Genomic DNA, 15,120 nt, shown 5'->3' with positions numbered 1-15,120 from the left:
GCATCAAACTGTATCCATGAAAATGACATAAAAACTGACAATATCAGACAGTCAAAACTTTATTCGTATAAGGAGGACGACAACGGGCAGATACCGTATCTACCAGAAAAAGCGTTACCGAAGGTAAGTAAGATGTTCTTCTGATGGATACATCTGCCTGTGGATTCCTCACCTTTTGAATTAAATCCCCAAGCCGTACCTCTCTCGGAGGAGGGTGTCCACCTGCCTATACTAAAAAATCTTGCAGAACAGAGTGTGCAAAATGGCCGTCCCTCCTAACCTCTGAATCCAAGCAGTAATGCTTCACAAAGGTGTGGAGGAAGCCCACGTTGCTGCCTTGCAAATGTCAACAATAGGAACACCTCTAGCCAAAGCAGAAGAAAAAGACTTGGCCCTGTTAGAATGAGCTCCAATACCTTCAGGCGGTTCCTTCTTGCCAAAGGCGTAACAGATCTTGATGCATTAGATGATCCACCTGGAGAGTGTTCGCTTGAGGACAGCCTTGCCTTTCATTCGTCCAATGTAGCCCGCGAAGAGCTGATTGTCCAGTCTTAGATCCCTGCTTCTGTCCAGGTAGAAGCTGACAGCCCTCTTAGGATCAAGACCATGAAGTCTCTCCTCCTCCTTGGAAGGGTGAGGGGGAGGATAGAAGGTAGGTAAAGTAATAGACTGTCCTAAATGAAAAGGAGTAACCACCTTAGGAAGGAAAGCAGCCCTGGTCCTGAAAACCATCTTTTCTGCATGAATGATAACGAATGGAGATTTAGAACTAAGAGCCTGAAGCTCACTTACCCTCCTGGCCGAAGTAATGGTGATAAGAAAAAACACCTTAAAAGAAAGAAGCCTCAAAGGACAGCTATGAAGTGGTTCAAAAGGAGAACCCATCAAAAAAGTAAGTACCAAATTTAAATCCCACTGAGGCATAATGAAGGGAGTGGGAGGAAACTTATTGGTGAGGCGCTTAATGAATCTCATAACAACGGGAGACTTAAATAAAGACGGCTGGTCTGGCAAACAGAGGAAAGCCGACAAGGTCGACAAATAAACTTTAACTGTAGCCACAGCACAACCCTGCAGGGCCAAGGAAAGTGAGGAATCCAAAACATCAGATAAATGGGCTTTTAAGGGATCAATAGATTTCTCTCCACACCATTTCACAAACTTGTCCCACCTAGAGGAAAAAACAAGAGTTGGTGGAGTGTCTCCTGGAAGATAAAATAACATCCACCACATCCGGTGGGAGAGAGAGAGAGAACTCAGGTTGCCCCGTTCAATCTCTAGGCATGAAGGTGCAAGCTCTGGAGGCGGTGGTACAGAACCTGCCCCTGCGAGAGGAGGTCTGCCCTGAAAGGGAGACGGAGCGGTGGGTACGATGAGAGGTGAAGTAGATCTGTGTACCACACCCTTCTTGGCCAATCCAGAGCGATCAATTTGATTGGGCCTGGTCTTGGAGAATCTTCCTCAGAATTTGAGGAATCAAAGGTATGGGAGAAAACGCGTAATGGGGTTGCGAGTCCCAATCCAATTGAAACGCGTGCCCCAATGCTCCCTGCATCGGATACTGAAGGCTGCAGAATAACGGGCAGTGCACGTTCGCCCGAGTGGCAAAAGGTTCCACCTGAGAAAACCCCCACATCTTGAAGATGAGATGGACCACCTTGATGAAGATTCAATTAGTGTTCAGTCGAGTAATCAGACTGAGACTGTCCGCACGCACATTTAGCACTCCGGCCAGATGATTTGCAATTACAAAAATCTGATGGCCCAGAGCCCAGGACCAGAATCACAGAGCCTCTCTGCAGAGAGGATACGACCCTAGCCCTCTCTGTTTATGTACCACATCGCGGTAGTGTAGTCCGTCAGGACTTGAACCGACTGACTGCGAAGGGAGGGAAGGAAGGCCTAAGAGCCATACGTATTGCCCGCAATTCCAAAAGGTGTATGTGAAGCACCCGTTCCTCTGGAGACCAAAGACCTTAGATCGCTAGATCCCCCAGACGAGCACCCCACCCTAGAGTGGAGGCATCCGTGATCACTGTGGCCATCGGTGGAGGAAAATGAAAGGGCTTTCATTCAGACACGTTGCCCGGCACACTCCAAGACAGCTCCGCTGCAGTGTCTCTGGAGATCCTGACCTTCTCCCCGAGATCTCCATTGTGCTGATACCACTGGAGTTCCCTCATGTGCCAGTGTGCATGGCTGCCCAACAGTATGCAGGAAGCGAACAGACCGAGCAGGTGTAGGACTTTCAGGACTGGAATGATCGCTCCTTCGTGAAATAAAGGAATCATTTCCTGAATGTCGAGAATCCTCTGTGGTGGCAGAAAAGACCGACAAACAGTAGTGTCCAGTATTGCCTCTATGAACAGGCTGCGCTGGGAGGGCACCCGGTGAGATTTGGGCACATTTATCGAGAAACCCAAGTTAAATAACAACTGTGTTGTTGTATGCAAGTGGCACAACACCATCTCTGGAGACTTTGCCTTGAGCAGCCAGTCGTCCAGATAGGGGAAAACAGGAATCCCCGACCTTCTGAGATATGCTGCCACCACCGCCATCACCTTCATGGTGCGGAAGTGAGACTGAATGGGAGGACCGCAAATTGGTAGTGTTGGGATCCCACCGTAAAATGGAGATACTTCCGATGTGACTTCAGGATGTGAAGATGAAAATATGCATCCTGCAAATTGATTGACACCATCCAGTCTTCCTGTTGCAGTGCAAAAAGAACCTGAGCCAAGGTCAAAATTTTTTACTTTTCCTGCCTGAGGTAAAAATTCTAAACCCTGAGGTCCAGGATCGGTATGAGCCGACAGTCCTCCTTGGGAATCAGGAAATAATGGGAGAAACATCCCTGACCCCTTTCCTGCTCTGGAACCACATCTATTGCACCTTTTTGCAGTAAGGTAAGAACCTCCTGCTGCAGAAGCAACGAATGGTCCTCTGAACACCAATCTTGGTGAGGATGGTAAGGAGGTGGAAACCTTAGAAAAGGGAGGGCGTACCCATTCTCTACAAGATTCAAAACCCAGCGGTCCGAAGTAACCGATTTCCAAGCTTGTAGAAAATGGGACACCTGACCCCGTACAGGTCCAGCATGCTACAAGATGGGGGATCTAGAGCTGCTTTCCCGTGGTACTAGTGGTCAGGACAGGAGAGGAGGACTGTTGCCTAGAAGCTCCTCGAAGACGGCCTCTACCTATACTACCGGGAGAGAGGATTCTGCTGCTGTTGTTGCGGAGGCTGCTGTAGGACACGAAAGGAAAACGCCTTCCCAAAACCTCAATATCTCTTGTAGCCATAGCCCCTGGGCTGGGACTGCAGGCCCACGGATCTTGCAGTAGGCCTACTGTCCTTGAACCGCTGCAGCGCAGAGTCTGGCTTGATACCAAACAACCTTGACCCATCAAATGGTAAATCAAGAAAAGTAGCCTGAACATCTGGTGAGACAACTCAGCTGCTTTTCTGATGACCACATGATAAGGGGCAACATCCTGTGAGGATGAAGCTTTATGAGAAGAAAGCTCCCACTCCAGAGAAGTGTCAAGGCCACTTGCCTAACATAGACCTTTGAATTTGTCTACAGAGTCGTATATCTCCCCTTTCTCTTGCTCTTGCAGGTACTCATCCTCCTCCAGCAGTCTTTGCTCTTCCCTCCTGGAATGCTGCTTACGGACCGGCGTCGGTGACACCAGCGTCGATGGAGTACCTTCTGAGGTGGACAACGGCACAGTTCGAATACGGGTCGACGCCGGCTCAACACCAGACGGCGCCGGTTATTAAGGTATTGGAGTCGAAAACCTCAGCACCCGAAGCTGCCAAGATGGAGCCGTCGGCATAAAAGGTGCCTGGGCATATTGTTGGGGGATTATAGAGTTAAAGGCAAGCGGACCCACGGGGCCAGAAAGCGCACCGGTAGGGTAAGATGCCCCGGCAAACATGCCATACATCGCATTAAGGAAATGCGATGGATCCGATACTGGCCCTGGAAAAGGAGGATAAGGATCCGAAATCCCCTGGTCTTGAACCATCCGAGGCGGTACAGGAGGCTGAAGTTGTGGAGCCGGAGACACCGGCGCCTGTAGAGGCGAAGCCACAGGTGCTGGAGAAGACTCCCTGGGAGCAGGACGACTCCTGGGCGCCGGAGAATCCATGGGAGTCGGAAAATCCACCGGAGCGTGAACCGGAGTCGCCTGCGGAGAAGGAGAGACAAAGTCTTTTTCACAACACCGCTTTACTAGAGAGGCTGATCTCAAAGCCCTACCCTTCGAAGACCGACGTCGAGAACCATGTCTTCTCTTCACCTTCTTATACTTCTTTGACTTCTAAGCATGCGAGGTCGACGACTTTGATTGCTTACGACACCTCTTCTTTTTCGCCTTCGCCATGAAGAGTTTGGCTTCACGTTCTTTTAACGCCTTTGGGTTCATTTTCTGACAGCTCAAACAACCTTCGACGTCATGGTCGGAAAAAAGGCATCAAAGACAGTCGTTGTGTGGGTCTGTCATAGACATATGACCCCCCCCACACTCCCTGCAGGGCTTGAAACCCACCTCTTCGCAGTAGCCATTCCAACTGCAACACAAAGAAGATATAAGAAACAATGTAATCACAGAGAAATGGAGAGTCCCAGAAAATAAAAAAACGTTACGGGTCGATGGCGCAGAAAAAAGGGAACTGGCGTCAGCACGCCGACGAGGTCTTCTTATGGCTCCGATGATGTCATAAGGTGTCGCGAGCGGAACGTGCTATTATGAAGTTCGCGTCAAAGTGGGAGAGCTAAGAAAATAATTGCCGTGGAATGCTGGTGCTGGGGTAATTCTAAAAGTGAGGAATCCACAGGCAGATGTATCCATCAGAATGGAGCACCTTGAACAGGTAGCGTGTTCCTTTGTGTAGGAACCTGAGATATTTTCTGTGGTTCTTGTTCATAGGATTGTGTAAGTAGGCGTTCTTGAGGTCTATTGTCACCACGTAATCTCCTTTTTGAATTTGTGGGATAATCTCTTGGAGCGTTGTCATTTTGAAATGTTGTTTTAAGATGAACTTGTTTATGAACCTTAGGTCTAGGATTGGTCTTAGTGACAGGTCCTGTTTGGGAACTAGGAAATATGGTGAGTAGTTTCCTTTGAAAAGTTCTTGTTTTGGTAGTAACTGTTTTTCAAGGAGGTCTTTGACTTCTGAATTTAACAGCACGAGTTATTTTTTGAGGAATTTCCGTAATTTTGGTGGGTTTGCAGGGGGTGTCAGCTCTATGCAATACTCGTATTTTACCAAATTTAATATCCAATTGTCTGGGTTGATTTTTGCCACTGTTGTAAATAATGCGATATTTTTCCCCCTACTGGTGTTAAGTGTCGGTCCTTTTCCCTGTGGGAGTCAGTTTGAGCAGTTTCCTCTTCTCTAGAGGGATGACCTCTGCCTATTCCTTGAAAGGGCTGCTTCGGCTGTTTTTGCCAACCTGTTTGTTGGCTTGACTGTTGACCACTTCCTTGGCCTTGTTGTTGGTGTGAAATTTGCTGTCCTTGGCTAAATGTTCCTCTTTCTGTTGTTAAAGCTACCTCTCTTAAAGGTACCTCTTTTCAAAAGTGCTCCCATTTCTCTTGCAGTTTCATTGTTCTTTTTGATTTGCTGGTGAGATTCATCCACCTCCTTCCCAAATAGTGCCTCTCCTGTAAAAGGCCTGTTAATGATGGAGGTTTGAAACTCCAGCTTAAATCCTGAAATTCTAAGCCAGTCATGTCTTCGTAGAGTGGTGCCTGTGCACATTTGTTTGCTGGCAGTGTCTGCTGCATCTAGTGCAGATTTCAGGCATGTATTCGCTTTGTTTTTGCCTTCTTGGACAATAGATTTAGCTCTTTTCTTGTCCTCCTCAGGGAGCTGAGCTCCTCTAGATCATCCCATTGCTGGTGTCTGTATCTGTTCAGCAGGGCATTAGAGTTTGCGATGCACCACTGCGTTGCTGCCTCCTTTTCCATCTTTCTGCCCACCATATCCATCCGTTTGCTTTCTTTCTCAGGAGGTGGTCCACTGTTTGAGAGTGCATTTGCTCTTCTCCTGGCCGTTGTGACAATGATGGAATCTGGCACAGTGTTTCCCTGAATATACTTAAGAGTCTTTGAGGAGGCTTTGTACTTTTTCTCGACCCTTGGTGTTACCCCTTTGCTTGAAGCTGGTTCTTTAAAGGCCTCCTTGCCTTGGTCTAGGATGCTTGGTAGCATAGGTAGGTACTGTGTCCCTCTTGTTGGCTGGGGCTAGTGTTTCTAGAAGGAAACGTGCGTCTCCCTTTCCCTCTTCCAGGCAAACTCCATAATTGTCTGCTGCCCTCTTAACTAGTCCATTGTAGAAAGATATATCATCTGGTGGGGATGCCTTCAAAGAATAGCAGCATATCTCCTCTTTGGGACTTTCAGTGTCGAGGTCATTCCATGGGTCCTCGAAATTTCCAGAGGCTTCCTCCTCTTCAGGAGTGTCTATATAGTCTTCGAGATCTACCTCTTGAGGTTCGGGGGTTGAGGGCGATTCAAGGATATCCTCTTCTTCCCCTTTGGCGTCTTCTGCCTCTTAGGCGTCGGCATTGTGTTCCGGTTCAGTGACTGGAACCTTCTGAATTCTGAATTCCTTTAGCGATTCGTCCAACTCCTTTTTATTCTGGAGGAGAGTCGCCTATTTTGGCCTCGAGTCATTTCCTCTTTTTCTCGACTTCGAGTGTTCTCTCGGCGTCAGAGACCGAAGACTTCCTTTTCTTGCCTGCACTTGCCTCTGGTTTTGATGGCGTTGCGCTTCCCTTTGGGGTTTCGCGTTCGACCCTATTCTTCGGCGCCTTGTGCAATTTCCCTTATTGGTGTCCCTTGGCAGGGTCCCGTGGGTTTCTTTAGATAGCGGCTCGCCTTTAATCGCCTTTTTCTCCAGCATCGGGGCTGCCTTAGGTTGCGTTTTGCTCTCGTGGCCCTTCAGTTACGATGGATGGATGTGTATGGTATCGCTCGCCTTCTTGTGGGCATGTGTTTTCTCAGAGTCCCTTCTAGAATTGCGACGTCTGCTCCCCCGTCGATTCTGCTGGAACTCCCTGATCTTCGTCGTCACTCAAAAGTCTTTCACGGAAGTTTTCTTTGAAATCTGAGACATTGTTGCGTAGTGGGCCTCTCTCTGTTTTCAGCGTGATTTGAGGGTCTTTGGTTGGAACACTGCGTAGGCTTCACAGTCCTTATGTTCTTTGGGTAGGCATAGGTTGCACTCGTTGTGTGGGTCGTGCTGTGCAAACTTGTGGTGGCACTCGGGGAAGAACTTGAAGGGGGTATTTTCCATGGCCCCTACATCATCATTTTTCAACTTTGGAGTCTTCTGTTGTTGTTTTGTCGACTTTGGATGTCTTCTGTCGTTGTTGTGAATGTCGTTCCCGGAGTTTTCTTCTTATCTCCGGTTGCGGTGTTGATGGTCGGTGTAGTCTACTGCAATTTTCAACTTCTCTCTACTTTTTGGGATTACCCTGAAAAATCTTCAGAGCTTCACATCTTGCTTCCAGACCCAACAGTGGAAAAAAGAATCTGAAGATGTCTACCACGCACAATATCTGACGTCACACAGGGAACGTACCTGGCACCAAATGGTGGTCAACAACACCCAAAACAGGAAAAAAAAAAAAATAATAAAATGCAATTGGTCTCGCCTTTTATTAAGTTAAAGCCATTTGCTTTGCTATACAATACCATTAGCAAAGCAAATGGCTTTAACTTCATCAAAGACAAGACCTATTGCATTTTCAATGCTTGTTGTTGCTTAGCTGAAATTGCTGTGTGTGTGGAAGAGACATGTTTGTGATCAGAAAAATGAAACTACAAGCCCCAGGGTGCTTTGTGCTGGTGGGTAAAAACCGAGATTGAAAGTCTAATCCGTCCCTTAACTTGAAAGTTCCCAGCAATGCACAACTGTTAAAGGTTACTATGAAATGCGCTAAAACATCAGCAGAAGTATAAATAAAACCAATCCACTGTACAACTTCAGCAAAGTCTGTGTTTTGTGTCACGTCATGACCCCAAGAAATTCGAAGAGTAAACTGATGTGGCTGTGGCTGATGATCGTTGAGTGTGCACATTTCCTGTCTGTCCGTACGCATGCACATCTCCTGTCCGGCCGTACGCGTGGACATCTAGCTTTGGAATCCGTATTGATTCCAAAAGGCCCTCTCATGGCGAGAGCAGCGCATGTGCGCTGCTAACACCAGACGAGACCTAAAAAAATACTATTCTGGACCCAACCACTAGATGGTGGAATAATGCATAGCAGGTGAATGCAGAAAAAGGTTCATTCTGCAAAAAAAGCAGTTTTTAAGTTGGAGTAGACTGTTACCATAAGGGGACAGACTAATGATGATCGAAGTGTCATCAGTGTAAGAAACTACAGAAAAACCAAAAGCTTCCATTATTTCCAATAGAGGACCAACATACATGTGAAAGCGCATGGGGCTCAGGCACGAGCCCAGGGGAAGGCTGTGACAAATCTTCCTCTCAGATGAGGTGAAGTGTTTAGTTGCACATGGAACGAGCTATCACCCAGGAAGGAAGCAAACCAGGTCACGACCAGGCCTGATATCCACGTACTCTTATAAACTCCGGCATGGGACACAGTGTCAAAGGCTCCACTTGGGTCCTAAAGAATCAAGGTCGCAGTCCCACCCTGTTCAAGAGGGGATTTAAGCTCTTACGTCACTGTGGTGTTGTAAACGCACTGTATCCGTGTGTGAAAGGTTGCCCGTTTTGTGAGGTATAAGCAACAGAGCGTAGCCTCAGCTGGTTTCGTCACAGCACCGCTTCTGAGTTGGACAGTACTATGCGTTCTAGCTAAGTTTGTAGAGCCGGAAGGAGATCTGGCACCAAAGGTGGTGCGGGTCCAGGGATGGATCTAGAGGGTCCAAATGGTGGAGAGGGAGGAGGTCCCGCTGGTAGTAGTACAGATTTGAAGCCTCTTGGCTCCTTGGGGCCCACAGGCATACCAGAGGGCACCAGCGTTGTGCCAAAGATGTGATTCATTGCATGGAAGAACTCTCAAATTTGAGCAGGAGTGAGTGGCCCGGGGAAACTCCGGTTGGTGTGAGTTCGGCTCCCGCTCCACAGAGGGACTGTATGAGCAGGTCAGAGAGGCACAAAGACACCTTTGCACACTCTCTGGAGACTTGGAGGGGTGCGGAGAAGTACAGTCCCACTCGGATGACTTTTTTGACTTACCGGACAATCTGGACTTTGACAAAGACTTGTTATGGGAATGATTGCGGGACCTTGACCTAGCACTCTCTACAATTGTGAAGGGCAGTAGGCCTTCCGATGCTGGGCGCCAAAGTGCTTTGTCTTCTGTTCCAGAAAGGTTTTTGGGTGCATGAGAGCACAGTTGCTGCATGTCTTGGAGTCGTGACTCAACTTCAGACACCAATGACAGACTAAGTGGGGATCCGTCTCAGAGATGTGTTTGCAACATGCCCCACAACGTTTCAATCCTGTAGAGTTGTTGGGGATATGACCCCTGCACACTGACGTTTTTCCTCTAAAATATTTTTTCTCCAAACACTGTTTCAAAGAGACCAGGGTAGCGGTGGCTCTGGGTCTGTAGGCGCAGAAAAAAAGGAACCAATGTCAGCACGCATGGGTGGCACCTATATAGTCCTGTGCTGGTTACATACGGTGCGGACGACGTCAACACGGAGTCACAAGAGCTACCTCCAGGACGCACAAGACTACAGCTTCAACATTTAAAGGTTCCAGTCTAACGCCCGAGGCGTATTTAAAAGGTGAGGAGTCTACAACTAGAGTCTGTACCAGAAATGCATATATTCAGATCTCATCACATTTATCCTTCATTGGATTTTATGTTAGGCTAAGATTTCATTTTAATTGTACTTGGATTGGTCACATTTGTAACTTACACAGAATCAGTAACAAGTATAATTTTCTGGTTAGGCATTCAGCATTTAATGACCGCTAGCTTAAAATATTCCTTGCCTTTTATTACTGCACCACAATGGAGAATAGTAAAATCACCAATTACATTGATCATCAAAAAAGCTCCTTTCTTTCACTGACATCACCTACTCATTTCAATAGCTCTATTCTTTCATTGACATCACATAAAAAGGGGCATGCCTCTAAATGCTTTTCAGGTATGCAACAGAATTCTCAGGAAAGGTGGTTAGTATTCTTTCTACTAAGCAGACTGAATCCGTGCAAGGCTGCTGCGAGGAATGTTCTACTTCAGAAATCTCTGCAGAGACAGCTGTCCAGCTTCAGCACAGCCTTTCACCTCACATTCCATGACGTCAAAGTGACAAAATATATTCTCCTTCAATGTCTACATCTTAACTCGCAAATCATGTGGCATAAACTTTGTTCTCTGCATATATGCCTGCAAGATACTCAGCGATGACAACATACCAGCTGCTTCCCCCGGATCACAGCCATATGTACATTCTTCAGAGATCCGTCATCGTCCTCAAACACTTCCGCAGACCACAGCGCACAGTTCACGTGTGTCCATTCATTCTGCCGAATGTATAAAAGCCGCCCAGAGTCCTGCAGAAGAGGCAAAATCAATACTTCAGAACAATTTCAAACAGACCACTGAAGATAACCACTGCAGGCAGAACTTAATAACCTTTTACTTCTTGTATGAAACTGGAAAAGGGATTACATTTTGTGGACAGACTATGGTAATTTAAACAAGAATTTCCGGTCTGACAATCAAACATTAAAGTTTGTGAATAGTTCTAACAGTAGCAGAGCAACTCCCAATGCATTACTTTCCTGTTAGATAGGGAAAATGCTTGCACAACGCTGAAAATAGTCAGTCAGATGTATCATACAAAAGGATGAAGGGATAAATTGGAAATATGCCAGCAAGCAAGTATAAACAATTCTAAATACAAAAATGTGAAGAAGAAGAACGTATACCCTCTTAAGTTTTATAAAGTAACACATGTCTGAATGTCATTAAATTCTAACAACTTCTGCACATAAATCAAATGTTTCTGCGCTGAATCTCCAGGCATGAAAGTGTAGGGTCTAGAGCCTGGGATGCAGAATTTGCCCCCTGCCCCTGCCCCTTCCTCACCTCAATTTGACCCCAGACACCTTGATAGGAAGCAGGAAAAGAGGGTACATGGACAAACTAATAAGATACTCATATCATGCTCTCAATGGCCAGCCTGTCAAGACCAATTTAACCTGAGCACAGTCCTGTGGCAACTGCCTCAACACTTGAGAAATTAAAGGGATGGTGTGGGAGGCTGGCTCTGTATATACTACACCAAAATGAGGTAAAGTATGCACAGAGTACAGTGGAACCCCAAAGGTAGGAAGAGGTAAAAGTAGAGAGCACCTTACTCTATTTGTGGTAGTGTGGGCGAGCAGTAAGGCTTTATCAGAGGGTAGTGTTAAGCACTTGTTGTACACGCTAAGGCAGAAAATGATGTCACACACTCAAAGACTGAACTCAGACCAATTTGTTTGTATCACAAATCTAAGTAAGTTATTTTATTTCTTGGAACCAAGCAAAGCCTGGTGCAGGTAAGTGAAATAAATGCTTTGCAAAAATCTTATGAAATGTTTTACGATTGAATGCAGGTTCAAATGCAGTTGGTTGAATTACAAGTCAATATGTCGAAATTAGATTTCAGTTACTTTACACATTACTTTGTACATTACTATTTAGATCACTTTTTAAGTTACTTTTTCCCCTCAGTGTGATATGCCTAGATATCATACTGGGACATTCCCTAGAGGAAAGATAAATAAATCAGTTTTTGTACATTTGCAGTGTTTCAGAGTTTCATACAAACCAACTCCACATTTAGAACAATTTTCAAGGAAAAACAGTCAATGTATTCCTATGGAGCAAAGGAAAATGGTACTTACCCAGTAAGCATCTGTTCTTGGCATGTAGAGCTGTAGATTCACATGCTTTGCATACTCCTGCGATCTAGTGTTGGGTCCGGATGTTAAAAGGTGGGTAGGAATTTGGTGTTAGAGCGAAGAGCCACTTTGTTTTGGTGGACTTTAAAAAATGATTCTTCTATAGTTAATGCCTGAAGCTCACCCACTCTCCTCAGTGAAGCAATAGCAATGAAGAAAGCAACTTTCCAAGTGAGAAATTGCAGTTGCAATGGCTCAAAGGGTGGCCACAGTTGTCTGGTAAGGACAATATTACAGTTCCATGCTGGAGCAGGTGGAAGTCTTGGTGGAATAACTCTTTTGAGTAACTCCATGAAAGCTTTGATAACAGATACTCAGAAAAGGTACAGATACTCCGAAAAGGGACAGATGCTCTCTTTTTTGAAGGTATGTAGCTATTGCAGCGAGATGTAAGTCTATGGATGTGTATGCTAAACCGGTTCGCTGTAAATGAAGTATATAACAAATAATGTTTTTAACAGAACGATCCAATGGGTTGATATGGTTGTTGTTACAATATATAACAAACCGCTTCCATTTTGCTCCATAGCAAGCTCTTGTAGTAGGTCATCTGGTGTGAGAAAGTGCCCTCTTTCTTGCATTGGTATGCCCCCCCTTTTTGCTGAATATCTGATATGCTTTGACTGAGTGTGCCCTGGGCTCCTGCCAATCAGGTATCCAGGGCTTTTGTTCCTTCCCTAAAACTGCATTGAAGCCTAAACCAATTGGCAACACTGGCCACATGTCAGCCCCTGGTAAATGATACCATAGGTATCCAGGGCACTGTGCTCAGAGAAGGACCTTAAGGGCTGCAGCACTTATTGTGCCACCCTCAGAGGCCCTGTACCCTGACACACTCACACTGCCTTTGCAGGCAGAGTGTATTGGTACAGAACAAAACAAAGAGTCGACATGGCACACATACCTGTGTGCCATGCCCACAAACCACTGCCCTGGCATACATCAGTTACCCCTCTAGCTGGGTGCTCTATGCCAGTGATGAGGGTACAGGTGCATGAGCCCTGTGCCCCTACAGCACCCAAGTCCATTCCTGGGCACTGCAAGTGCAGTGCTCCATTAAGAGAATATGGTGCTGGGAGTTTGTCATTACGAACTCCACAGCACCATAATGGCTACACTGAAGAGTGGGAAGTTTGGTATCAAACTTCTCAGCACATTAAACCCACAATGATGCCAGTGTGGGATTTAATGTAAAATGCATGACAGAGGGCATCTTAGAGATGCCCCCTGAAACTCGACCAACTTCCAGTGACCTGACTGAGTGGCTGCGCAGGCTGCCACTACCAGACATGTTTCTGGACCTCTGGGTTGAGAGCTTGCTGCTCTTGGAGGCCTGAAACAATGCACATCCTGGGACGAGCTGCCAAGCCTCCTCCCTCAGGGTGGGCAGGGTTCACGAAGGAGAAGCTTCAAAGGCATGCCGCCTTTGTGAGCCTCTTCAGACCATTTGCTGCTTTCAGCAACTGGTCTCCACTGGTTCTACCCCCCACTTTGGGCGGGAGAACCGGCGGGAAAAACAAGTGAGGAAGAGAGGTGTGCCCACCTCTGCCAACTCCGCCCCTAAGGTGGGGGAGGCAAGGTGAAGCACAACCTTGTGTCCCCGCCATCTTGAGGATGGGGGGCCCAGCCAATCAGGGACAGCCTCCTGCCCCCCTCCCACTAGAGAGTGGCAGAATAGTGGGTGTACCCACCCCAGGGAAGGGACCCATTGGTCGCTGCCCTTTACCTACCTGTAACGCCCCTAAATTTAGTATTTAGGGGCCCCCTGAACCTTCCTTCCTCAGATCCAGCAACAACAAGAAAAAGAAGATAAGAAGGACGAAAAGCCATGCAGAGCTAACAAGAGGACAACGCCCACTGACTTGGCCCCAGCCCTACAGGCCTGTCTCCCCTTGAACCTGCTCCTGCAAAACCCCGTCGTGTCCATCGGCCAGCAACCTCAAAAACCTCGGAGGACCTGCCTGCATTCACTTTCCAAGCTGTTTCTCCCGTGAACACCGGACGTGTTTGAACTGCAGCTTCTGGTGCCAGCCAGAAACCGCAAATCCAGCCCACTCTGCACCCGCCGAACCCGGCCCGAGCTGGAGTGGAAAAACACCACGAGGAGGTCCCCTTTGCGATCATGACCCGAGATCTGGCAAAACCTGACCTGCCTCAAGCCTCCTGACGCCGCCAGCAGCCTCAATCCAGAGGACCCCCCCCTACCGCGACCAGAGCGTGTAAGAAAATCCGACGTCCCAAAGCACCCCTGCAACCGATGCCCCACGGCCTTCTGTGCCCAAACCAGCGGTGCCTAACCAACCCTCTACATGCCAACTTACCCCTCGAAGTGGTGGTCACTCCTGAAAGATCCTAGTACCCGAGCCTGAAGTGTTTCTTTGTCCCGGAGAATCTCCATTGAAATCAACAGGGCACCCGACCTCAAAAGAGCACCCTGCACCCGGCCACCCTAGTGCCGCTGAGGGTGCCCCTTTTGTGCTAACCTGGTCCCCAACTTGCCCTGAGCTTAACCCTAGGAACTTTGCTCCCACAACCCTGTGTCCTGCTTGCCAGCAGCCACCAACCAGGGTGCCCCTATCCTCCATAGGATAACATTGTGCCTGAACACTCTGCAACCGACCGCCGCTGAGGGTGCAAAAACAGTGCATCACTGACCCTCGGAGACCCCTGAGTCTAACCCCAGGACCCTAACTCAAAAGACCGATTACCTACCTGGAAACCGATAACCTTTTTTTCCTCATAGAATAACATTGGACACTTTTTCTCCCGAAAAGTTTTAAAGTGTTGACTTTTGAAAACTACAAATATTCCTTAAAAATGAGACGAATAACCAAAACACATTTTCTCAACTGTTTTCAGGAAATGTCCCAGTGCTGAATCTAGGTATCCAGCACTAAGTAAGAAAACGTATCGTTAACATAACTTACCCGCTAAGTGAATTTCCTCCCATAGGATAACACTGGTGATTCTATGGGAAAAAGTTTCTAAGTGTCAACTTTTGAAATGCAATAATATTCTTTAAAAGTCATACCTCTAACTAAAACGCATTTACTCACCTGTTTTCAGGAAATGTCCCAGGGCTCAATCTAGGATCCAACCCTGTGTTAGTAAAAGTAATCTGAAAAGTAATTAATTGCATTTTACTTAAAAAGCCCATTCATTT

The 15,120-nt window shown here is 47.0% G+C and overlaps 1 protein-coding gene across 1 annotated transcript in view; it reads right to left on the bottom strand.

The window, feature by feature from the left end:
- The window catches only part of KMT2A (lysine methyltransferase 2A), a 1,466,550-nt gene that overhangs the window by 428,851 nt on the left and 1,022,579 nt on the right, over window positions 1-15,120 (bottom strand). The window contains exon 21 of the mRNA XM_085645838.1: window positions 10,422-10,559. Within this exon, the coding sequence (XP_085501964.1) occupies window positions 10,422-10,559 (138 nt within the window). The remainder of the gene's footprint in view (window positions 1-10,421; window positions 10,560-15,120) is intronic.

Source organism: Triturus cristatus, chromosome 3_1 (genome assembly GCF_964204655.1).
Source record: "Triturus cristatus chromosome 3_1, aTriCri1.1, whole genome shotgun sequence".
In the NCBI taxonomy this organism is placed as follows: Eukaryota; Metazoa; Chordata; class Amphibia; order Caudata; family Salamandridae; genus Triturus; species Triturus cristatus.
The sequence above is the reverse complement of the archived record's forward strand: the minus strand, read 5'-3'. Positions and strand labels throughout refer to the sequence as shown.